Source organism: Marmota flaviventris, chromosome 3 (assembly GCF_047511675.1).
Source record: "Marmota flaviventris isolate mMarFla1 chromosome 3, mMarFla1.hap1, whole genome shotgun sequence".
NCBI classification, from domain to species: Eukaryota; Metazoa; Chordata; class Mammalia; order Rodentia; family Sciuridae; genus Marmota; species Marmota flaviventris.
Window position 1 is genome coordinate 156614000 of NC_092500.1, and position 27414 is coordinate 156641413.

Consider the following 27414-nt stretch of genomic DNA (forward strand, 5'->3'; position numbering starts at 1 on the left):
TAGTTTCAAAATTAACCTTATTAATTTTTTTTAAAGAGAGAGAATTTTTTAATTTATTTTTTAGTTTTCAGTGGACACAACATCTTTGTTTTATTTTTATGTGGTGCTGAGGATCGAATCTAGGGCCCCGCACATGCCAGGCGAGCGTGCTACCGCTTGAGCTACATCCCCAGCCCAACCTTATTAATTTTTAATATATAGGTGTCATTTTTATTTTGTAAGGGTCTGAATTGCTTTTCAGATTTTTAGTACCTACCTATGTTGGTCATTCTACAAAATTTAGAAAACTCAAACAATGAATAGTATTTAAAATTACTTTTTCATAACATTGACATTTGCTAAAATGTAGTTGCTATTGAAACAGAGTTGTTACTGCATGATTTAATCAAATGCTGAATTGTTTGAATAATAATATAAATGACCATGAAGAATTTTTTATACAAAGGAATTTTTTAAAGTAGCATCTGGGTGCTGGGGTCAAGTGCAGTAGTAGAGAACTTGCCTAGCATGTGTTTAAGCACTGTGTTCAATTCTCATCACCACATATAAAAATAAATATTTATTGAAAACTAAAAATATACATATGAATAGCATAAAAATATATATGAATAGCATCTGCTTTCCTTTGTACTGAAACCCAACACAGACAAAAAATTATATACAGTATTCTTCTAAAATATTATTTATTCTATAGCTGAGAAATGTAAGATGGATGTATGATAACTTAATTTTTTTTGTAAATAACTTTTATTTTATTTGGTATGTAGAGAATTATATTTTGAATTTTTGGAAAAATGGATTATGCATTAATCTAATCTAATGCATTAATTTAATGATTTAACCTTGATTACAAAATTGGGTAGTTAACAGAATAAAAAGAAAAGAAAATCATAGGTCTATTATACTTCTGAGCACACATTAAAAAATCCTAAAAAAGAATTTAAAATGACAACTAAAATCAAGCAAATTATCCAGAGAATAATGATTATAAAGTAGGACTCATTTCAGAAATACAAGAATGGATCAAAAGTAGAAAACTTGATTGTTAGAATTTTACTGCATTAGCAGATTAGAGGAGAAAACTTTATAAAAATCACCTCAGTACAATCTAAAAATTTAGTAAATTTAACACTAATCTTTGTTTTTAAAAATTCTTCGATTCAAAAGGTAGAAGACAAAGCTTTTAAGCTAATACAGTGTTACAAACACACGCACACAGCTATCTACCAAAGGCATTATATGTAATGATGAAAAATTGGAAACATTAAAGTCAGGAATAAATCATGGGTGTTTATTAACATTGGCATCCTTAAATGTTTTGCTAGGTCCTAGTCAAGGAAATTAAAGGGAAAGATTGGAAACATAAATATTGGAAAAGAAGAGAAAACATACATTATTTACGGATAATGTGATTGCCATCTAGATATTCTAATGAAACAGCAGACAACTATATTAATGAATTCAATAAAGTAGTTGGGTAGAAGATCAACATTCAAAAATGAGTAATTGGCTAGAAAATGAAGTGGAAAGAAATAGTAACCCCCATTTCAAAGTTCAGAATAGATCTTACAAGAAAGGTACAAGATAATTGTGAAAGAAAAGAATCTATGTCAATAAACTGTATGTCAATGAAGAAAATGAATGTGGATTCAAACAATACAGGGCAAATCTTAAAAAACAATATTGATCAAAAGAAGAAAAAGCTGAAATAATATGTATTATACGAATCCATTTTTATAAAACAAAAAACTAAATATATTTTTTAGTCAGGCTTAAAATAATAACAGAAACCAAGAGAATGGTAATAACAGAAGTCATAATGGCAGCTACCTCAGTAGGAAAGGTAGGGGGTTTGGGAAGGTACTTGGAGGACTTCAGTTTTGTCAGTATTCTGTTTCTTGTCTTGGGTGATGATTACATGGGTATTTCCTTTGTATTAATTAAATCTCTGTCTTTTATCTGCTTTTCTATGGGTGGTTTTATATCACAGTGTAAAAAAAAAAAAGAGGAATGAAAAAGAGAAGATGGATAAGTGAACAGAACAGAAAATTCCAGAAACTAATATGTATTTGTGGTGATTGTGTGTGTGTGTGTGTGTGTTTATCATATGATAAAATAGGCCTTTCAAACTAATGGGGAAAGAGATTTCTCAATAAGTTGTTGAGATTATTGGATTTTTGAAGGAAAAAAAAGATTTCTATTCATTTCATTATCAGAAATGTATTTCAGATAAAGATCTAAATGTAAAAAGGAAACTTAAAATTGAAAATGTTTTCCTTACCAAGATAGAATAAGGCAGAATACCATAAAGAGAAAGATTGGTAGATTTAACTGTATTTAAGTTATTAACTTCTGTGCAGTAAAAGAATAGACAGGCATTAAAGTAAAGAAGTGGGAAAAGTATTTTAAAATACCTATAATAGGCCATCTTTCTTTCCATAATATAGAAAGAGCTCCTAAAGTTGTATAACCCCAAAATTAGGTGAATAATTCATTCATAAAAGAAGAAATAAACATATCTGATATCCTGGAAAGTATTCTTAGCCTTTTCTTTTTTTAATATTTATTTTTTTGTAGTTGTACACAATAACTTTTATTTATTTATTTTTATGTAGTGCTGAGGATCAAACCCAAGACCTTGCATGTGCGAGGCGAGTGCTCTACCGCGGAGCCATAACCCCAGCCTCCACCATGCGGCCTGCGCAATGGTTTCATTAATGAGGTTCTTGGCATAAAAGTTAGCTAGAAGAGATCGAAATAAAACACACAGACTCAGTTACCTTATTTCTATTGCCAGGTCCGAGACGGCTCCCCTCTCTGGCTCCAACCTCTAACCGCCCAGCAGGGCAGCAAGGATTACTCAGGGCTAGCAGGAGAGAGAGAGAGTGAACACGCCTGGGAGTAGCCTTTTATTGGGGAACAAGAAATTCAGGGGAGAATTCCATCCAATGAAGGTTGAGGGGGGACTGCACTCCAAGGTCAGGGTCAGTGATTGGGCCCCCGGGGTCAGTGGTCAGTCACACCCCCACACGGACGGGTTCTCTCATCAGGAGAGGGCCGGGAAAATTCCGACACAGGCAGAAGCCTCAGACCCAAACCGGGAGTCACCCAGTCACGCGTGAGAATGGCTTCCCACACCAGCCCCAGCCTTTTTTTTGTAAATTTTTTTATTTATATATGACAGCAGAATGCATTACAATTCTTATTACATATATAGAGCACAAAATGATGGTGGAATGTGATGATCATTACTATCTAAAGTACATGTATGAAGACACAAATTGGTGTGAATATACTATGTATACAACCAGAGATATTCTTAGCCTTTTCAAGGAGCAGAATTTCAAGATAGTCTGAAAATTCAGTATTTGTGAGAATGTGGAGAAATGGGTGGAAGTATAATTGGAAAAGCCTTTTTGGGAGGGCAGTTTTTTTTTTTTTCAACATTGAAATGTTTTTTATCCTATATTTCCATTTCTTAAAACATGCCCTCTAAAAGACTCAACATGTAGCTGTATGTATAAAGTAGTTCCTTTTTGCATATAAAGAGGGAAAATTTTAGAAACAGCCCAGTGGCTGTTGTTTAGAGGAATGGTTAAATTAATTAGAGCTCCATGTAGAATACTGTCATTGTTAGTTTGCTTAACATGATGTAGAACTGTCAAGGCACATTGTTTAAAAATTTTTTTTCCAATCTAATAGCACATTTTTATTACACATGTAAAATTATAAAAGCTAAAATTCTGTATATGTATATAGGTACATATATATTTAAGTTCATAATAAATGAAAGGATACTCATGAAAATATTAACAATTACTTCAGGAATGGGGAATGAAGTGGACTATAAATTTTTATTCTTATTTGAATTTTATTAGTGAACATACTACTGTGTAATTTTCAAAGAAAACTTTATGTCTTCATTGTTGGACTTTTAAAATAATATTTTATCATAAGGTTAGAAAACTTACAATTAATATCCATACATGAGGACAAAACTAGTTGATAAATGGGGAAGAACACTTTTACATAGTTTCTTTAAATCTAGCATTTCTAGCAGAAAGCATTTCAAATACAAACAGTAGTGGTTCTTTTTTATAAAGATAATTTTCAAAAAAGTTATATCAGTATTGACATTACCTATTTCTTATTTTAAATTTCCATAAGTTGGGAATTTTTAAATGGGTGTCTTAAAGTCTTTATCTAATTTGTAGTTTTACTTTTTGTCCAGGCCCATCAAACTCCAGTGAAGAAAGTGAATCCTGGAGAAGAAAGGAGGAAAATGTTTGAGGTATAAAGACATCTGTCTGCTTATTTTAAAGCTTTGCAAAAGTAATTATTAAAAAGAGAAACAAAATCTTACAATATAAAACCTCCAAACCTTTCCTCCTTATTCTTTCAAACAAAAAAGCATTTTTTCCTAACTTCCTTGGGCTTATTTCTGCCATTGGCATACTAACTTTCCTGAAGAAAATAGAAAAGTAGGAATTATTATCAGTAAAAATTATTATTATTATTATTTTAATTTAAGGAACAAGCAAGAAAGAGAAGATTGGACTTTATTGAAAAAGAGAAGAAGCAAAAGGATCAGGTAGGTTTTTTCCCTTAGTTTTCTTCTTTTGCCAACTTGAAGGTGAGAATACTTTTGAGTTCTAAGAAGTATGTCTTTAAATTGTTACAGATTAGTTTAATGAAGGCTGAACAAATGAAAAGACAAGAAAAGGAAAGGGTAAGGGGATAATTCATTTTTTTCGTGGTACATTTCTTCCTCTCCCCCATATATTTTTTTAAAGAAGTGCACTGAGCATGTACATATATGTAATAACAAATCCTACCATCATGTATAATTACAATGTACCAATAAAAATATGAGAAATATGCACTGATTTCCATTTTATTGCTAAATATATTTCAGGTATTTATGTTAAATACTTGAAATGGTGTTTTTTTTTTGTTTGTTTGTTTGTTTCCCCAAAAGTTGGAGAGAATAAATAGGGCCAGGGAACAAGGATGGAAAAATGTGCTAAGTGCTGGTGGAAGCAGTGAAGTAAAGGTAGGTATTTAATACCAACATAGTTATACTACTGTTATTATTTTCTCCAGTTTCATCTTTCTCTTTAAATTATATATTATTGGTTGCTCTTTTTTTCTGCACAGTTAATTTATATCTAGAGGTCTCCAACATTTAATATTATTTCTTAGCTCTCCTGCATTTATTTGATATGAAACTGATGCTAATATGTGACACTAAATATTGCTTTTAGAAGTTTCATTTGAAGACTGTGATAACTCTGTTCCTGTCAGAGGAATCACAAATACAAATCAGATGCAAAATGAAAGTTTGTCATTGTTTTTCATGTATGTTAAGTTCTTGGAAGACTCTTCTTAAATGTGGCCCCTGCCAGTTTCCAAATTCATCTCCATCTGTATTCCCTTCCATACACTTAATGCTATATTATATGAAGCTTCTTTGTATGCGGCCTGCTGAATCTCTTTGTCTTTGCCCTTGTGTTTCTTTCTCCCTCTGCCCCTCCCCGCTTTTCTCTCTTTGAGATAGGGCCTCACTAAGTTGTTTAGGCTGGCCTTGAACTTGTGATCCTCCTCCTTCAACCTGTCTGTTGCTAGGATTAAAGGTGTGTACCACCATGCCCAGCTTGTGTTTCTCTTTACTAGATGACATCCTCCTTTCTTCCTCAAGCTCATCCCTGCCCTATTTATTACTTAGGCAACCAGAAACTTGGTTTGTTCAAACATTTCCTTTGGGTAAATACAGACCGCATAACATTGGGCAAGCTACTTAACTTTTCTGAGCTTTAGTTTCTTAGCTATCTCCCACCCTTTACCCCTACCCCCAGAGCTTGGCTAGCAAGGGCTCAGACAATAATTTACTCCTCCTCTCTTTGTTCTGTCAGTCTGAGCCTTGTACTTCCTCTTTTGCTCACAGAACATCCCATCTCATCTATCTATGTATCTGTGATAGTCCAAACTCTAAGATGATTGCCAGGATGCCAAACCCATGGTGTACATACCTTGTAGTCCCTCTCTTTGAATTATGAGTGTAATCTGTAACAGCTCCTTTGATTAGCAGGAAATGTTTGTGGAATAGTTGACCCCATTATTCTATTAATGTGTAAGACTCCCTACAGCAGACCAGGAAGGAAAAGTCTGGAGAGATACTTTTGTTAGCTTAGACGAGAGCAAATATTGATATGGCAAGAAAGTATAGGTGGCCTCTAGATGCTGTATGTGGTCTCTGACTGATAACTATGTAGAAAATGATATCCTTATTCATAGGGTCACAAAGAAATGAATCTGAAAAGAACCAGTAAGCTTGGAAAAGATCTGAGTCTCAAATGGAAATTGTAACTCTGGCTGACATTTTGATTTCTGCCTGGTGAGATTCTGAGCTGGTTACCCAGCTAAATGTATCTGCACTCCTGTGCCAGGGAAAATGTGAGATAATAAATGAATATTGTTTGAGCTGGTAAGTTTGTTGTTACACAGCAATAGAAAGTGAATGCACTATTATTCCTCTGTATTATTTTAATTTCTATCATTGAATCAAAATGTCTTTAAACTGTAAAGTCACCTGAACCATGCCCATTAACCTTGATATTTAGGTATACAGTAGATATTTGTCAAGTTGAATTGACTAGCATTCTTGTTTCTTTCCCCAAAAAGTTCTGATTTTTTTAAAAAAATATTTTTAGTTGTAGATGGGCACAATACTTTTATTTTATTTATTTATTTTTATGTGATGCTGAGGATCGAACCCAGTGCCTTATACATACAAGGCAAGCACTCTGCTACTGAGCTACAACCCCAGCCCAAAAGTTATGATTTAAATAAAAGTTTGTTTGTTTTATCCACACATATGGTGCTGAATTACATGTTTTTTAGTCTCTTGAGATGCAGTTTTTCATATAACATAACGATATTTCAGTAATAGTCATCTGTTCCAGTTCTGTTTTAATGTAGATTAATATAGTGTTTTTAGTAAATTCAGTGTTGCCTAATTAAATAGAATTTACTGCTTCCTGAATGATAGGAAGTGATTTGTACAAAATTTGGGTTATTCTAAAATCAGTTCATCCTTTGTCTTACCTGATTGGGAAGTGAAAACTACAGTGTAGGACTTTGTGTCAAGTCCATGATAAATGGTGAGATGTTTGTAATTTTTCTCCTCCTCATATATCTCTTTTGTAATTGTTTTCTTTTCCCTGTAATGTCTAAAGCTATATTTAATCCTAAAAGTTCAGATTTATCAATCTTGTTTAGTTTTTCAAAAGACATTTTGTGCATAATAGATTTTTGCTTCACTTTATATACTTCTATAATGCTGTCCTTGATAATAAAGCAGTTTATTTTCCATGATTTAAACAAATTCTGTTAGTTTATGTACTTATTCCTTAGTTTGAAATATTTATCTTGTTAAGCTGTTTGATTTCTACATGATTGCTAGAACCTAGAGGCTCAGTATAATGAGAATCAAATTAAGGAATTCCTCAAATAAAGATAAAATAAAAAGTAAACATTAAGGGAAATATTTCAAGATCAATATGATTATTATACACTTTTGTTGTGAGGGGGATACTAGGATTTGAATCCAAGGGAATTCTACCACTGAGCTACATCCCCAGTACCCCCTGACCTTTTAATATTTTTTTTAGCTGTAGTTGGACACAATATTTTTATTTATTTATTTTTATGCAGTGCTGAGGATCAAAAACAATGCCTCACTCATGTGAGCAAGTGCTCTATCACTGAGCTACAATGCCATACCTTTTTATTTTTCATTTTGAGACAGGGTCCTACTAAATTGCCTCACCTGGTCTTGAATTTGGAGTCTTTTTGCCTCAGCTTCCCATGTAACTGAAATTACAGACAGGTGCCACTACAATAAGCCAGTTATTACACACTTCTAAATAAGCATTGATATTCAAGTGCAAGCATTTGACTGACTTTATTTGGTATTTACAATATCTAGTACTTCTTTGTACTCTCTGCTTTTAGTGTTTTTCTTCATAATGTGTTTTTAGAAAAATTGTGATATAATCCACATGTATATTTTTAATTATCTGGTGATCAGAGTATGTATGAGGTTTATGTAAGAGGTTTAAGATATATCACCAGGATGGTGGCGCATTCCTATAATCCCAGCTGCTTGGGAGGCTGAGATAGGAGATGGCAATTTTAAAGCCAGCCTCAGCAAAAGTGAGGGGCTAAGCAACTCAGTGAGACCCTGTCTCTAAATAAAATACAAAATGAGGCTGGGGATGTGGCTCAGTGTTGGACTGTCCCTGAGTTCAATCCCCTATGCCAAAAAAAAAAAAACACACACACACACAATTATACTATTCAGCATTAAAAAAAAGAATAGTGTGTTTATATATGCAACAACATGGATCCATCTCGAAAATGAGTTAAGGAAGCCAAACAAAAGAATATATATTGTATGATTATGTTTATATGAAGTTACAGAAAAGGCAAGTCCAATCCATAGTGTCACAAAGTGGGACATTGGTTTCTGGCAGTAAGAGATCATTGACTACAAAGGAATATGAGGAACTTTCTGGGATAATTGTCACTATGGCAGTGGTTACATGCATGTTTCTGTTTATCAAAATTCTTCAATCTGTGCTTAAACTTGGTGAATTTTATTGTATATAAGTCATGCCTTAATAAAACTTATTTTTAAAAGATCATATTGCTTTAGTATTTTAGTACAATATTTTCAGTTTTATTTTGAGTAAAAGTCTTTGAGAGATGTTTACCTGCTTTTGCTTTTGCTAAGTAGAACACTCAAAGCCAGAATATTAGTAGAGAACTGTAAGTGTAGTCAGTTCCACAGAAAATGTGACCACCTTTTTACAGAATCATTCTTCTGATTCTTGACTTGAAATATATATTTTGAGAATGTACATGAGGAGGACCTCCTTGATGGAGTTTCCAGCCTAATCATTTATCTTTCCTGGTTCTAGCAGCTTCCATTTCTTGTTATTTGAACATCTTTAATTAATTATCTCTGCATCCCTTAAAATTATTTTTAAAAATTCATGTTTTCTCATAAAATTGTGTGCTTACTGTGCTAAGGTGTTAAAACAAATTTCCTCTTACTGGGTTACACTAAAGTTTCTTTTATTTGATTCTGATATTGTTCTTTGTATCGTTTCTTACTCAGACTTCTTAAATAAAATGTTATTACCAGGAAAAGCATTTCCTCCATTCTCCGTATTCTAGCTTCTTTTCTCACCATCCCTTCTCCTCCCACCCTTCCTCCCCCACCCCACACACAGTGGTTTTTTTTTAAAAGGCTATCACTCAACCTTAGAACTATCTTATTTGCAGTGCTTTTGACCTCTGCATTTTAGATCATTGATTTCTTCTTTTCAATGAAATTCTTTCACCGTAACTTCTATAGCATCATACATTTACTTTTAACTCTTAACCATTTCTAATGTCTATATTTTCTGACTATGGGGTTTCCATGTGTTTGAATTTTTGTTTCTCTGTGGCTGTGTCCTTATATCTTTACCTTTATCCTTTGTTGTTCTCGCAGAGAATCCACAAGTCCATTCAGCATTTATTTATTTATTTTTTTTATTGATTCTCTTTTTTACCTCTGGTCTTCTTGGCTTGGTGTCAGTGCAACAGCCCTTTAGTTTTTCTACTTTGGTATCTTTCTTATTTCTGCTTATAATGCATAATATTGACTCAAGCTTTTTAGAAGATGTTTTAGAGTATACTACTATTGCTAGAAAGTTTGGAAATGATTTTTGTTTTTCTTTTTAAATTATCCTTTTTTTTTGTAGTTATAGATGGACAGATGCCTTTATTTTATTTATTTTTACATAGTGCTAAGGATTGAACCCAGTGCCCCACACAGGCTAGACAAGTTCTCTGCGACTGAGCTCAGCTCCAGCCCAGTTGTGTTTTATATATGAATGCATATACCCAGGGCCAATAGCACCTAGTCTCTACCACCCAAGCTTTTGTAGTCAAGCTTAGTGTTCCTTGTCTTCCTTCTGATTATGTTTGCCACCATACTTCCTTCTTCCCTCTATTTCTGGCATCCAGATATATACATCTATTGCTTATTTTTGCTATATTACCTAGCTTCATATCTAATATCTCTCTGTTATTATAAGGCCAAGTTAAATAATATCTTTCTTCAAAACTTTTTTTTTCTCTTAAATAGGGATTTTGCTTTTGATCATTTTTTTTTTCATTTTATGAATTTGCTTAGTATTTACTACTTTGGAATGTCTCTATTTATCATTCATTTACCAAAAGATTAAAATGTTTTTCCCATTTTGTGTTTTCTTTCCCAACTTGTTTGAAAAACTATTTACCAATAGATATGAAGTTTTGGCTCTTTTATCTATACATAGAATATGTTTCAGTAATGTTTATACCTTCACATTAACTTGGTGAATAAGTTTGAAGCATAGTAAAAGTCATGTCCAAATGTTTTTGTCAAACATCATTTTAAGTGTTATATAAGCATGCTCTGCTTTGCATATAATGGCCTTACATATTTAAACTTAATAGAACAGAATTACATGAAGTATATATTCTATATTTGTTTCAAAACTTGCTAAGACCAGATTTTTTCACATTTAAAAGAATGTAGTAACACTTCAATGTTTTTGTTTGTCACATTAATTTATGCTTCATTGTTAACAAAAATTCTACTTTTCTTTTTTTAAATTTTAAAAATTTGTTCTAATTAGTTATACATGACAGTGGAATGCATTTTGACACATTAGACACAAATAGAGCACAACTTCTCCTTTCTCTGGCTGTAAATGGTGCAGAGTCACACCAGTAGAAAATGCTACTTTTCTATTGTTAATTATTATAACATAATAAGAAAACATCTTGGTTTTTGGTCATGTTAATTAATTTGCTCAAATTTTAGGTAATTGCTTTTTTAAAGTTAAGCCTTGAAATTTAGTTTTTATTTTGAGTATGGTGTAGGCCTTTTGGGCCTTGTAAGATAAATTGTAAGAGCTCTTTGTTTAATCCCTAGGCTTCCTTTTTTGGTAGTGGAGGGACTGTAGCTCCATCATCTTCTCGAGGACAGTATGAACATTACCATGCCATTTTTGATCAAATGCAGCAACAAAGAGCAGAAGATAATGAAGTGAAATGGAAAGGAGAAATACGTAGTCGTCCAGAAAGGTATGACTATGTTCAGCAGAAATTTCTTATGCTTTACTTCAGAGAAAGCAATGAAAGTCACTGTGCATATCTGTCTACAGAGGAATTCCACCTGGAGTTCGTCCAGGATTTCCTAAAGGGGCTGCAGGTCATCACCATTTCCCTGATGCTGATGCTATTAGAAAAACTTTGAAAAGATTGAAGGCCGTGTCTAAACAAGCCAATGCAAACAGGTTGGACTGTGGTGATCCATGAATTCATCCTTGTGTGTAATTTTGTCTTTTGTCACATATAACTTAGTACTCTCACTTGTAGATGTGTTCTCCATTGTTTACATGGAATAATTTTTGCTTCCTGGATGTAGTAATTTTCTTAGGTGTAAAATTGGTCCATGATTATATTATGACAAACATTTAGCTCTTCAAATCAGCCTGATTTTTATGGCTTATTTATATTTTATACTGCACATACTATTAAAGGAACATGTTATAACTTTCAGCCAACATATGGTTATAATAATTTCATCTACTTGGTTTAAGTAAATCAGAATATAAATTTAAATGTAATCACATTTTATGCAAAACTCATATTTTTTTTGTCTTTTGCACATCATGGAGAAGTTAGCTTTCTCTTTGTTATGTTAGCATATTCTTCTTCATCCATCACTGATATGTGATCCTTTTCACCAGATTTTTTCCTATCCTTCTATTGAGTTAATTAAATAATGGTAACTAACATAGCTGTAATCCACACAGTTTTTTTTTTTGTTAAGTATACTTGCATGTGTGTTTTCTAAGGTAGTCCCATTTCATTTAAAAGCATTGTGATGAGTTGTGAAAGAACAGGTAATGTTTTATGAAATTTTAATTACATCATCTTTTTCTTGTTTCTTATGGTGCTATAAAAATCTTTATGGTCCTCCTATTATAAAGTGTACTTGAGCACATTTAAAAACGTAATTAAAAAATAAAAAAAAACAATGTATTTGAATATAATAAATAATTGAGTTAAGTGTAAAATTACATTATGAATACATTACATATTATATACAGAAACCTAAATTGTGAAACTGATTAAAAGATTTTTTGCATTACAAAGGAAGGCTACAGACTCACAAATGTGCTTATTTTTGCTGAATGGTGAAGCAAATTTTTTGTGAGGTTTTTATCTTCCTGTAGGGTTGATCTTTCTATTACATATGCATTCTTAATTAGTAAACTTCATTTTTAGAGCACTTTTAGGTTTTCAGCAAATTGAGTGGAAAATATAGAGTTCCCGTCCACACCTTCTCTACATATGCACAACTTCCCTGTCAGCATCCTAGCCAGAGTGAACAACATTTCTTACCATCAGTAACTCACATTGACCCATTACCACCAAAGTTCAGTGTCTCTGTTAGGGCTCACTCTTGTTTGTTGAACTGTAGGTTTTGACAAAAGTATAATTCCATGTGTTCACCCTTGTGGTATTATATTTAAAAATGTCACTATGCTCAAAATCCTCTGTGCTCTACCTATTTTTACCTCCCTCCCTCCCTCCCTTCTAACCTCTGGCAATCTTGTAATTATTTTGCTGTCCCTATAATTTTTCTTTTTCTAGAATGTTATTTAGTTGGAATCATTACTAAATGGCTGCTCTCATTTAGTAATACTCATTTAAGGTACCTCCATATCTTTTCATGACGATACATAGTTCGTTTCTTACTAGCACTGAATGATACTACATTGTATGGATGAATAGTTTATTCATTATCCTGCTGAAGAATATCTTCGTTGCTTACAAGTTATTGCAATTATGAATAAATCTGTTACAAATATCTGTATGAAAGTTTTTGTGTGGACATAAGTTCTCAAATCATGAAAGATCAGATTAGATCCTATGTTAAGAGTACATTTAGTGTTTTTTTTTTTAATATTTATTTTTTAGGTATAGATGGACACAACACAATGCCTTTATTTATTTTTATGTGGTGCTGAGGATCGAACCCGTGTCCCGCCTGTGCTAGGCGAACGCTCTACCACTAAGCCAGAATCCCAGCCCCTGTATCTTTAGTTTTATAAGAAACAACCAAAGTGTTTTCCAAAGTAGCTGTCCCACTTTGCTTTCACACCAGCAATGAACAGTGTTGTCCCTGTTTTGGATTTTGGCCATTTAAATTGGTGTATTTTGCTATCAGTGTTGTTTAATTATAATTCCCAAATGACATATGATGTTGAACATCTTTTCACATTCTTCTTGCTATCCGTATATCTTTTTTAGTTAGTTTTCTGTTAAGGTCTTTTGTCCATTTTTTAATTGGGTTGTTGATTTTCTTATTGAGTTATAAGAGTTCTTTGCGAGTTTTGGATAACAGTTCTTTATCAGATCTCTTTCTCCTCCTTGTGCAGTGCTGGGGATCCAACTCAGGGCCTTGGTCATACTAGGCAAGCACTCTACCACTGAGATACATCCCTACCCCAGATAATGTCTCTTGCAGTTATTTTCTTCCAGTCTGTGGCTTGTGTTCTTATTCCTTGATATTATTTTTCACAGAGCAGACATTTGTAATTTTAATGAAATTCCTCTTACCATTTTGGGGGGGTGATGCCTTTGGCCTTGTATCTAAGAAGTTACCACCATAGCCAAGTTCATCTAGGTTTTCTCCTGTGTTATCTTCTAGGAATTTTTATACTTTTGTCTTTTACATTTAAGTCTATAATTAATTTTGAATTTTTTTTACACAGTACCTTTATTTATTTATTTATTCACTTATTCATTTATTTATTTATTTTTATGTGGTGCTGAGGCTTGAACCCACTACCTCATATGTGCGAGGCAAGCGCTCTGCCACTGAGCCACAATCCCAGCCCCTTGAATTAATTTTTGAAAGATCTAAGGCCTGTGTCTAGATTCATTTTTTTTTTTTGCATGTGGACATTCATTTGGTCCATAGCATTTTTTGAAGAGACTATTTATGCTCCCTTGAATTGACTGTGCTCCCTTGTCAATGATCAGTTGACTCTGTTTATATGGAATTATTTGAGTTCTCTTCTTTGTCCCCTGATATATTGTTGTTAATTTTTCACCAATACCACTCTGTATTGATTACAGTAGTGTGTTAGTCCACTTTTCCTTGCTGTGATCAAAATAGCCAATGAGAACAACTTGGGGAAAAAAGAGTTTATTTTTGGCTCATGGTTTCAGAAGTTCAGTCCATGGTCAGCTGACTCCATTCTTCTTGACAGGGGAAATAGGAAGGAGCCTGTAGCGAAAAAAAAATCTTTCCAGGTCATGCCTTTAGGACCTACCTCCTCCAGCTATGCTATACCTGCCTACAGTTACCACCCAGTTATTCCATCCAAACTAGGATGGACTGATAAGATTACAGTTCTCCTAGTCTAATCATTTCACCTCTGAATATTCCTGGATTGACACAGGAGCTTTTGGGGGGGGGCACCTCATATCCAAATCATAACAAGTAGCTTTATAGTAAGTCTTAAAGTCAGATAGTTTTAATCCTCCAACTTTTTTTTCCTCTTTCAATATTGATTTGGCTATTCTAGTTTTTTCTCTATATATAAACTTTAGATTAGTTTGTCAATATCTACAAAATAACTTGCTGTGTTTTTTATTTAGGTTGTGTTGAATCTATGGATCAATTTGGGAAGAATTTACATTTTGACAATATTGAGTCTTTTTGTTCTTCTGTTGTACCTGTATTATCTCTCTATTTAATTCTTCTTTGAATTCATTAGACTGTTTCAGTTTTCCTCATTTTCCTGTATATATTTTTTTCAGACTTATAAAATACATATTAATTTTTGGGGGTGCTGGTGTAAATGGCAATATATTTTTAATTTCAGATTCCACTTGTTCATTGCTGATTTGTAGGAAAACAGTTAACTTTTGCATATTAATATTGTATCCTGGAACCTTGCTACAATTACTTATTAATTTCAGGGGGTATTTTTTGTCAGTTCTTTTGGATTTTCCACAGTTATGCCATCTGTAAACAAAACCAGTTTTATTTTATTTTAAAACAATAACAAAACCATTTTTATTTCTTCCTTTCCAATCTCTCATCTTTGTCTTATTCCTGACCTTAACAGGAAAGCTTCATGTTTCTCACCATTAAGTATGATGTTATATTTTGATTTTTTATGAAGTTGTAGAAAAAAAAATTGCATTTTTTTTTTGTTAAATGCGTGTGGGATTTTGTAAAATTTTTTGCATCTATGCTCATATGCTCATATGACTTTTCTTTAGTTTGTCAATATGATGGATTTTATGTATTGAACTATTCTTGCACATCTGGTATAAGTTTCACTTGGTCTTGATGCTGCTATATGTTGTTATACTTGTTGTAATTGACTTGTTAATGTTTTATGGAGGATTTTCATACTTATATTCATAAAAGATATTGGCATGTAATTTTCTTATGTCTTCAAAAGTTTTGGTAGTAGACTAATACCTCATGGAATAAGTTAGGAAGTATTTCATCTACTTTTGTCTTCTGAAAGAGTTACAAAATATTGGTATGATTTCTTAAAAATTTGATAAAATTTAGCATTGTTCCATTTGGACTGGTATATTTTAGAAAATTATTAATAATTGAATCAGTTTCTTTAATGGATATGGGCCTATTTAGGTTGTCTGTTTCTTATTGAGCAGATTGTTTTTTGCAAATCCGTTCTTCATGGAACTGGTCTGTTTCATCTACATTAATCAAATTTGGGTGCATAGTTCATAATATTTATTATTCTTTTAGTGTGTATGAAACTGTAATGATGTCATTTTTCATTTAGATGTTAATAATTTATGTCCTTTTTTTATTCTTAGCCCTACTAGAGACTTATTGATTTGATTGATTTTTAAAATAACTAACTTTTGGTTTTATTGATTTTTTTTTTTCTGTTGACTTTCTGTTTCCAATTTTATTGATTTGCTCTAATTTTTATTATTTCTTTTTCTCTACTTACTCTGGATATAATTTACTCTTTTCTTTCTGATTTCCTAAAGTGGAAGGTAAGAAAATTGATTTTAAATCTTTCTTTTTTTTTTTTAACCTAGCTAGATTATTTTTTTTAAATAGTTACACATGATAGTACAATGATCTTGACATACCATACATTTGAATCAGATGGAGTATAATACACTCATTTTTCTGAGTGTACAGGTTGCAGAATCACATTGGTCATACAGTCACATATATACATACAGCAATAATAAAGTCTATTTTATTCTGCTGTCCTTCCTTCCCCCCTTCTCCCCCCTCCCATCACTTCTCTCTACCCAATCTAATGTGACACACTTCTTTTTTTTTTTTTCCCCCTTACATCGTCATATGTATTCTGTATTACGATAAGGGTCTCCTTCCTTCTTCCGTGCAGTTCTCCTTCTTCCTCCCTTTCCCTCACACCTCTCTTCCCTATTTAGTGGTAATCTTCTTCTCATGCTCTTCTTCCCTACTCCATTTTGAGTCACCCCCCTTATATTAGAGAAGACATTTGGCATTTGTTTTTTAGGGATTGGCTAACTTCACTTAGCATAATCTGCTCTGTTTTTTCTCAGCAAGAGAAATAATATATGAGGTGAATAGGGAGCCTACATCCTGGGAACAAATTTTTACCCCTCACACATCAGATAGAGCTCTAATCTCTAGGGTATACAAAGAACTTAAAAAGTTAAACAATAAAAAAACAAATAACCCAATCAACAAATGGGCCAAAGATCTGAACAGACACTTCTCAGAAGAGGATATAAATCTTTCTTCTTTTCTAATAATATGCACTGAGTACTAAAAATTTCCCAATAAGTCCTGCTTTTGTTGAATCCCACAAATTTTAATTAGTTGTGTTTTTATTTTCATAAAATTTCAATTAAATAATTCAAATTATTTAAAAATTTCTTGGGGCTGGGGTTGCAGCTCAGTAGTAGAGTACTCACCTAGCACGTGTGAGGTACTAGGTTCAATCCTCAACACCACATAAAACATAAATAAATAAAATAAAGGTATTGTGTCCACCTACAATTTAAAAAATTTTTTTAAATTTCTTTTGGGATTTCTTCTTTGATCCCAGTGTTGTTCAGAAGTGTGTTGTTTAATCTCCACATATTATGGATTTTCCTGTTTCTGATATTGATATCTAGTAATTCCATTAAGTCTAAGAGCAGATGTGTAAAAATCTATTCTTTTAAATTTGTTAAGCTTTGTTTTATGGCCAGAATGGGGTCTCTTGGGCATGTTCATATGGCCTTGAGAAGAATGTGTATTCTATTGTTGAAGTACTCTATAAATGTACATTGAGTTCAATTATACCTTACTAATTTTTCTGCTTACTAGATCTGTCCATTCGACAGAGGGGTAATAATGTCTCTAAGAGTGAATTCATCTTTTTCTCCTTGCACTTTTATCAGTTTTTGCCTCACATATTTTGATGCTTTGTTGTTAAGTATATATATATTAAGAGTTGTTATATCTTCTTGAAAAATCATGCAATATTCCTCTGTGTTGGTCAGCTCAATACTGTGACCAAAATACCTGACAAGAATACATAGAGGAGGAAAGTTTATTTTGGGCTCATGGTTTCAGAGGTTCAGTTCATGGTCAGCATCTCCATCATAGCAGAAGGGCACGGTGGAGCAGAGCTTCTCAGCTTATGACAGCCAGGAAGCAAAGAGAAAACAGGAGAGCCAGGGACAAAGTATATAATAGAAATAAACCTGTTGGAAGAGGCTTTGAAACTATGAGTTCTGTATCCCTTCCTTGGCCCTTTTTCAGATAGCATTACCAAAGGGTTTGTCTGGCATCCTTCATCACTCTCACCATTAACCACTATCATCATCTAAGATGGAAGATGGTTTTTTAATCCATATATTAATAATGATCAGATATCAACAAAATCTTTATCTTTGCCAGCAAAACCATTCTGTTTTATTTGGGTGGCTGTATAACAGTCTTTTTTTTCTTTAACTTTTTAATATTGAGAAAGAAGTCAGACTTTTTTCTTTCATCATTTTTTTTCTTTCTTTCTTTTTTTGGTAAAGGCCTGCTCTGTACCAGACCATTTTTATCATTTCTTTTATCAATATATATTCCAGCAGGTTAAGTTAGGAAAAAATAATTTTATACATTAACAATCTGAAACGTATCAAAGGATTTGCTTCTTCCTGAAAACTTGTAAATGAAAAAGTAGAAAATCCTTCAAACTACTTATTTTCTTGCTATAAAATGTTCTTATTGCTCATACTTTACAATAATTGGTAAGAATGATTTAACTACTATGTATATGATATTCTTTTAATCTCATACTTCCTAATATTTATTGTCTCATATTTACATGTACAGTGTAATCCTTTTTGACTATCGTGGATTAGTAATTTTCAGTACTCCAAACTTAAGCTATTGACTTGTCCCTTAATATTTTGGGTTTTTTGTTTTTGTTTTTATTTTTTGTAGTTACGGATGGACAGAATGCCTTTATTTTGTTTGTTTATTTTTTGGTGCTGAGGATCGAGCCCTGTGCCTCACACATGCTAGGCAAGTGTTCTGCTGCTGAGCTGTAGCCTCAGCCCAGTATTTTGTTTTATTCAGAGGCATTTTATTTTATTTTTCATCCTCTCATCCTTAAATTTCCTTTTAATATTGTTTTCTTCGTCAAGTTCAAGAATGTTCATATATTTCCGTTTTTAAAATGTCAGCAGCCGACTACTTTCTCATCATTCTTACAATTCTTAACCAAATGTTCATTTATATTGAGCCTACCTAATCTGAAAATCCAAAATCTGAAATGCCCCCAAATCTGAAACTTTTAAAGTGCTGACATGATGCTACAAGTGTAAAACTCCAAACCTGACATCATGTGACAAGTCATAGGCACACTAAAAATATTGTATGCGGTTATCTTCAGACTGTGTGTATAAAGGATATATGAAACAAATGCATTTGAGTTTAGACATGGATCTTATTCCCAGACATCTCATATAATGTATATGCAAATATTCCAAAATTTGAAAAGATACAAAATCTGAAACATTTCTCTTACCAGACATTTCAGAAAAGGACTACTCAACCTGTACTTTTTTCTCTCCCTTTGCCTAAGGAAAAAGAAAACTCAAAGGAAATACATAAGTGACTTTTTGTCTTGTTTATGTGTTTGCCAAAGTGATTAGGATAGTTCTAGAAATACTGGAATGTGTAGGGAAGATATTAGGAAACAAGCAGAAGCATCATTCCTGATCTCTACAGAGAAAACCACTGGAGGACTTGGGTCTAGTTTACATGCATTCTTTTTACATATTTCTCCCCTATAGTGGAAGTCAAATCACATGTTATATATCTTTTTAAATTTAGCATTCATGTTACCATATTTATTTCTCTTGTTAAAAATTGTTTTCAAGTATTAATGTCATGTAAAATCTCAATTTCTTAATGTACTGTAAATTTTCTAACAAATTCCCTAGTACAACAAGTTGAAGATATTTCACTTTTTAAATTATTTTTCTGTCACATTTAATTCTTCAATTTTCATTACTTCTGTGTAATAGAATCTTAAAAGTATAGTCATTGGATTAAAGGATTAGGTCAATTATGTTCTTGAAGATTCTAGAAAGAAATGTTATTATATGTGCCTATTATATGCCATCTAATCATTTATGATAGTGCCCATTTAGCTGCCCTCTGACCAGTACCAGTAACTTCTTAGAAACTAAAGAAGTTTTTTGAAAGTATCAAATTTAAATGCAAAGTAGTACAGAAAATGAAGTTTTCTCTGCAATCTGAACTTGTTACATAGTAGGATAATGACAAACTGTATACCTATTTGAATAGTGATGATGGGAATGATGATAATAGTAAAAAGCAGCAGCTTTTTAATCAGGCTCCCATGGCAGGACCTGTTCTAGTAAAAAATTTATATATATAGTCAATGCTGATGATTCATTGGATTCCATATTTGTGAATATGCTTACTGTTAGAATTTCTTTGTAACCCTAAAATCAGTGCTTGCAGAACTTTCATGGTCATTTGTGGCCCAATGCAGAACTTCAAGAACTTTGAGTGGCCCAATTCTCATGTTCCCAATTAAGGTTTAACTAATAAAATGTACTCAGCCTTCTTGTTTCAGCCTTCATACTATAAACAACTGTCATCTATTTAGTTCCACAAATGGAAAAACTGGGTGCTGGTCACATAGAAGAGGAATTAGACTTCTTTATATTTCTGCAAGATAGAATAATTATGACTAAACAAGGAGAGAAATAGATTTTAGTCCATTATGAAGGCTGTTCAGGACCTGTGTGGAATTTAATGTCTTCGAACTGGGAATATGAACCAGAGGTTTAAGTGACAGGACATTTAGATGGTAATATGAGAACACTTTATTCAATGGAAAGTTCAACTAGTAAATACCTAAGGTTTCTCCATTCTGAGTGTTAACTCTATGGTCTTTTTTTTTTTTTTCAATCTTGTGAGGTTGCTCCGGCTGGCTTTAAACTCCTGAGTACAAGCAATCCTCCTTTCTCAGCCTTCCAAATAGCTGTGATGACAGGTGCATGACACAATATCCAACATCTCTTATTCTTTTTGTGGCCATTTCTCCACACTGTCATAATTGGTTCCTATTGTAATACTTATGACATTGTCATTCCTAGTCAGTTCTTTTCCTTGATTCAAGCTTAATTGGCAAACAAATCTACAGTCATTAGGACTCTTTGAATTTTCTTCCCTCACAATTTTGGATCCCCCATATTTATTTATTTCTTCTTTTATGTTATTTATTTTCTTCTTCCTTTATTATCAGTAACTCTATCTAGTGCAGCTCTGTTTTTATCCATGCCTTAATGATCTTTTTATTAGCTTTTTAACGTTAAGACCTCAAACCATGTAAGACTACTTTATAGTAGTAGGGCCTCTTAACATTTGTTTTTTATAGCACTTTTACTTTTCCAAGTCTTCTTGTCTTGGAATTGAAATTGTTTCTTATCTTGAAATTTTTTTCATTTGAGTAAAACTGACTGTTACATTCCATCTGATAGACAATTTATGTCCCTTACAGAGAAGAGGAAGCTTAATAAATAAATCCTCTGCATCATTTTGTCTTTACTATTAACCCAATACCACCCAGTTTTTCTATTATAACTATAGTTACTGCTTTTTCCTCTCAGATTATCTGTTACCTAGACTGCTGCCTATTTTTATGTTGTTTTTCACCTCTTAAAATGTTCACTTATAATTATCCTTTAAAAGTTTTACATTTCCCTTATCAGTAAAAATTTGAACAATGAATATGAGGTATGACGTTTTCACCCAGATCTTGGTACTTCATGAATTTACAATGAGAAAAGGAAGAAAAATCTTTTTTACTTCTCTTTTCAGGACAAAAAAAAAAAAGTTTGTCTTAGAATATATTTCTCAGCAGAATAATACCATACTTCAGTTGCTTCATTGTTTTATGTACCTTTTCCTGTTTATAACATTTATGGCCCATTTTAATGTCTTTGTATTTTACTATCCAAATTCCTAATTTCTTACTGTATACTTGTTTTATATAATGTTTATATTATCATTCTTTTATTAATTCAGATCAATGTTTTGCTGCTATTAAAAGCTATAATTTTGGATATAGTCCAGTTTTTGTAAAAGAGCATTTGTATATGAATTCTTAATAGTTTTTAATGAAGAAAATGACTATTACTAAGTAAATTGACTCTTTATTTTCATGAGCCTAGCACATATCATAATTTATGCCCACAATTAGCAGTTTTACTACTTTAGAGAATAGTGAGAATACACAAGAATATGAGTTGTGAGTTCTTTTTGGTGTTTATAAAGTGGTAATCAGTAATACATATGAAAAGTACACTTTATTTACAAGTTTTTAAGCATAAATAGTCACAGAATTGGTTGAACCCTGGTTGGTTTTCATTTGTTGAACCAACCGTGCTTCCCAGAACTCTGTTTTATTCGTCTTTGTATCTTCAAAGACTAATAAAATATGGCAGATAGTTGACACTTAATAAATATTTGTTAAATAAATGAAAGTTAAAAAGAAATAGTGTTAAAAGGATCATTACATATTTTAAATTTGTATTTGAAAGCAGCCAGTAATATAAACTTACTAATTTGATCTAGCTTAGGAAATCACTGTTCAGTGAAACCACACAAATTGTATAAATACATAAAGCAGGTAGTACCATATATAAATAAATGATGTGAAAATCTGCAAATCAAAGCCATTACATGGATGACCAGGTTCTTGGTAAAATAATTTTGTGCAATTACTATATTAACATATGCCAGTTAGAGTTTTAGACTGACAAAAGCTGAACATAGACAATGTCTTAGAATGGGAAATCAAATATGTTTTACTACTTTAAAGGTTAAAGAAGGAAGTCATTGCAGTTAGGATACATAGCAGAGATATCAGCTATTTTGTTTAATTGCTTGTGGTGGTCTAAGCTACCAGGACCACCAAAAAGAGGCTTACTGGAAATCATACAACTTCAGATGACATGTCTGAACAAGACACCTAGTACTTTATCTGCACTCTTAAGGCTCAGGCTTATATAAATGGGACTGTGGCAAAGCAGAATACAGTTTGGCCTAGATATATGCAGAGATATGTTGTATTCAGCCCAGATATGCCTTATTAATCTCAGAGTATACAGTGTATAATATGACTGCTAGAGGATAGCACATGTACATTTCAGAGGCCTGAACAAATACTTATTATTCTCAACTTACTTGAGTTGTTGATGGCGTTGGAGAAATACATTTCTGATTTTATTGATGTGGAATTAGATTAACTATATAGAAACACCTGAGAGTTTTAGTAATAGGATCTTAAAACTGGCTATAGAAATTTATCCTAGAAAATTCCTATGATATAAATTTCATGAGAATCTCTTAAGTATCACATAAAGTAAATGAACCTTAGACCAGTATCATTTATAGCTATGTTAGTAGATTTTAAGTTTTTACAGCTCATTATTATATTTAAAATAATTTTATGTTTCATTTAGAAATGAAAACAGTGGTAAAGAAATTATTACTTGATGCATGAAAATGACAAGTGTTTAAATATTGCAGAAAAAGCATGATTTCATGTATACCTTATAGTCTCAAAAAGAGACTGCAGGAAGTTTATGTGCTGTACTTCAGAATCCAAATAGAAGCACAGCCAGTAATTTACTCACCTTTCTTCCTCATCTCCAAAATTAATCACAGTTGATACTGTGCTGTGAGTTCTAAGATTACTGGGGCTGTGTCTTACTTATTTTTGTGTTTTCCATATTTCACTTGATAACTGGTATCATGTAGTAGGTATTTAATAAATGTTTGTCATAGATATTTTTAAGTTTAACATGTTTATGTTCTCATAATTGTTTAAGGAAGACAAATGTAGAAATAAACTAGAGAAGATTGAAACAAATACATATGCTATTAATTTTTTCCCTAATCTATCCATTTTGCTTCACAATACTTACGATATTTAGGGAATTCATACATAGCTTTTGCTAAATATTTGAAAACTCACACTTAAATAAACTTTTCATTCTTTTTTATTTTTAATTGCTACTATGGTACTTTCATTTGACTTCAATACTGACTAAATAAAATTCTTACTATGTTTGATATTTCTAAAATAAACTTGGAAACTTGAAGAGTGTTTTGTAATACAGCCTAAAATAATATATGTGTGTAAGTAGAATAGCTGAATGTAAAAGAAACCTTCTTGTAAGGCTGGGAATGTAGCTCAGTGGTAGAGTGCTTACCTAGCATGCACAAGGGCTTGGGTAGAACCCCCAATACCTGAAGAAAGAAATCTTGTCAAGATTTGGAATGATAACATAGTTTTCACTTCTGTTCATAATAGTAAAGAGTGAGTTGAGGTAATAGCTACCAATACACATATAGTGATTTCTTCATTACAGAGAATTTTTATTTTACATTAATCTTTTCATATTCTGCAAAGAAATAAAAAGGTTTTTAAGTAAAATTTTGGATTATTCAAAATATTTATTGTTCATAATTGTTGACTTTGTGATTTGTCCAAATTAGGCAAAAAGGGCAGCTAGATATAGAAAGAGCTAAGCAAGTGGAAGAATTTCTACAGCGAAAACGGGAAGCTATGCAGAATAAAGCCCGAGCTGAAGGACATATGGTACGATAATTTTTTTAAATTTTATATGTATTTATATGTGTATATATATATATATATTTAGCTGATACTGTTTATTGTCAGACTTTCTGTGAGCCAACAAACAATTTCACAGTTGATCATAAGGTATAAGGCAAATTTTTTTTTAATGGGTAGACTTCATTGGCCTAAGTCTTTATAACTTTTCCATATCATCAGTAGGGTAAAACTAACCTGTCTCACGACGGTCTAAACCCAGCTCATGTTCCCTAGTAGTGGGTGAACAATCCAACCCTTGATGAATTCTGCTTCACAATGATAGGAAGAGCCGATATCAAAGGATCAGAAAGCCACATGGCTATAAACGCTTGGTAATTTTTCTGACACCTCCTGCTTAAAACCCAAAAAGGTCAGAAGGATCCTGAGGCCCCACTTTTACTGTCTGTATTGAAAATCAAGTTCAAGCGAGCTTTTTTCCTTCTGCTCCACGAGAGATTTGTGTCCTCCCTGTGCTCTCCAGAGGACACCTGCAGTAGGGTTTGACAGGTGTACCTACTGCCCCAAACTCCCCACCTGGCACTGTCCCTTGAGCATACAGCCTGACACTTGGCACCAGAAGTGAAAACCACCCCCTGGGGTGCGGTTTGCCACCCATCCTCGCCACCTCCCCTTCACTGGGTCAGTGAAAAAAATGAGCCGGGGTTGCCAGGTCCCTTCTCGGGACAGAGCTGCACCGGGAGTCTTCCACTTAGTCTGCACCTCTTATGTCTCTCCACCAAGCCAGACAAGCTCTACAGCATCGTCTTCCCCCGCTGATTCTGCCAAACCTGTTCCCTTGGCTGTGGTTACACTGGATAGGAGGTAGGGGCAGTGGGAATCTCCTTCATCCATTCATGCACATCACTAATTAGATGATGAGGCATTTGGCTACCTTAAGAGAGTCCTAGTTACTCCCCCCATTTACCCGTGCTTCATTGAATTTCTTTGGCATTCAGAGCACTGGGCAGAAATCACATTGTGTCAACGCCGCTGCAGGCCTTCGGGGATGGTATGATAATTTTTTGAAATTTTGAACATATTAATATTCAAAGTAAAGTTCTAGAATAATGTAAGTATAAATAAAAATTATAATCGAGAAGTCTATGCATAACAATAGGAAAGATATTCAAAATAATTTGCAGGTATAAAGTTCTGATATTCTAATTTTAACCTGTCTTTTGCTATATCTTTTAAATGAAGAGTGGCGTTATATTGTTACTTTGTTTTCTATTCTTTAAAAAGAGTGGAAGTGGGTATAATAACTCAGATATTCGTATTAGAGAAATAAGTTCTTAAATTGCTGGATTTCTCCCCAATATGTATTTAGTTTTAAATACTTTTTAGTGGCCAAGAATTGTTAGAAGAACAACGGGAAATAAATATTTGGGTAAATGTATGTTTAACCATGTATTTGCTCAAAAGCAATTGGAAACAAAATCATATTAAAGCCTTTGATTATGCAAATTAACTAAATTAAGTCATGTGTCCTAGAAAATATTGTTTCTGAATAATCATTTCAGTAGTTGTACCTGTTAATAATTTTGACTCATAGAAGTGCATTTTTACCTTTTAAAAAAATAAAACAACCAATGATTGTTTTCTTTTTTTCCCAATTATTATTTCTCTCAGCTCAGCACCCCATGAATCATTACACTAATGTAGGAAATAGGCCAATTAGTTGATAACATATTTTGATTATACTTATTAACATATCTATTGTAATAAGTTTATATTTGGTAACTTTGTAAACTTATTAGTAGAGTTATTCAATCTAAAATTTTTTCTTTGAAATCATATCCTAGGAAGATAGTTAAATTGTTAATAGTTACCCTCTCTATTTTTTTTTATCTCTATTTTATTATTTGTTTTATTTTTATGTAGTGCTGAGGCTCGAACCCAGTGCCTTGCATGTGCTAGGCGAGTGCTTTACCACTGAGCCACAACTCAGCCTTTACCCCCTCTATTTTTAACACATATACTTCAGTTTGTTTTCCTAACATCTGGAATTAATCTGTGTTTGTATCCTTCCTCTAGATAGTAGAAGAGAATCTCCTCCTGCCTTTTTCCTTTCTATCTCCTGGTTAATAACATTTGAAATTTTGATTGCATATTTTTATTTAAAATATTTTAAAATAAGTTTAGACTTATCAAGATTTAATCATTTCTTTCAACAGTCTCTTATATCCTACTATTCTGCCCTAGGTTTAGTTTTCTTCATGATTTATGTCTAAAAAAATATTCTGCCTTTGTTTTTGACAAGTTTTTTTTTTTTTTTTTTTTCTGGGCTTAGTTTTATAGGTTGAACCTTTTTTGTGTAAGTACTTTAAATATATCTCTCTACTTACCTACTTAACAGGGCATACCTCGTTTCTGAGGAAAAAAGTCTGTTGTCATTTTTTTCTTTCCTCTGTGTGTAATATTCCCTTTTTTTTACTTTTTGAAATTTTCTATCATTAGAAGCAATTTGATTATGATGTAGTTTGTGTAATTCTATTTATGTTTATTTTGTACCAAAGTTCATTGAGCTTCTCAGATCTTTGGGTTTAAATTTTTTATCAAATGGCCAGGCACTGTGGCACATGATTATAATCCCAGTGAGAAGGAAGGCTGAGGCCAGGAGGATTGCAAGTGTGAGACCAGACTGGGCAACTTAGTGAGAGCCTGCCTCAAGATTTTAAAAATGTAAAAGCTGGGGATATAGCTCAGTGGCAGAGCCCGTTGGTTCCATCCCTATTACCACTCCCCCCCAAAAAAGGGGGGTGAGAAAGAGAGAGGAAAGAAAGAAAAAGAAGAGGGAGGGATTGGGCTTTGGGGATGGGAAGGACGGTAGAATGAGACAGACATTATTCTCTATATACATGTATGATTACACTACTGGAGTGACCCTGCACCATGTACAGCCAGAGGAATGAGGAGTTGTGCTCCATTTGTATACAATATGTCAAAATGCAATCTACTGTAATAAATATTTTTAAAAAGAAAATTTTTTTTTTCATCAAATAAAAATCCCTTTAAAGATTTTTCACTTTTTTGGGGTGTGGGGACTGGGATTGTAGCTCAGTGGTAGAGCGCTTGCCTAGCAGATGTGTGAGGC

General features: G+C 32.8%; 1 protein-coding gene across 9 annotated transcripts in view; it reads left to right on the plus strand.

Moving 5' to 3' along the window:
• Nek1 (NIMA related kinase 1) overlaps positions 1 to 27414 on the plus strand; it is a 167925-nt gene that overhangs the window by 39743 nt on the left and 100768 nt on the right. For 4 of the 9 annotated variants that reach the window (XM_071610527.1, XM_071610529.1, XM_071610530.1 and 1 more), the window contains exons 13-19: positions 4232 to 4291; positions 4532 to 4591; positions 4682 to 4729; positions 4979 to 5053; positions 11033 to 11184; positions 11265 to 11396; positions 24203 to 24305. In XM_071610527.1, coding sequence (XP_071466628.1) covers positions 4232 to 4291; positions 4532 to 4591; positions 4682 to 4729; positions 4979 to 5053; positions 11033 to 11184; positions 11265 to 11396; positions 24203 to 24305 — 630 coding nt within the window. Of the gene's footprint in view, positions 1 to 4231; positions 4292 to 4531; positions 4592 to 4681; positions 4730 to 4978; positions 5054 to 11032; positions 11185 to 11264; positions 11397 to 24202; positions 24306 to 25276; positions 25897 to 27414 lie in introns of those variants that run through there. The other 5 variants (XM_071610532.1, XM_071610534.1, XM_071610531.1 and 2 more) reach the window with 3 other exon arrangements.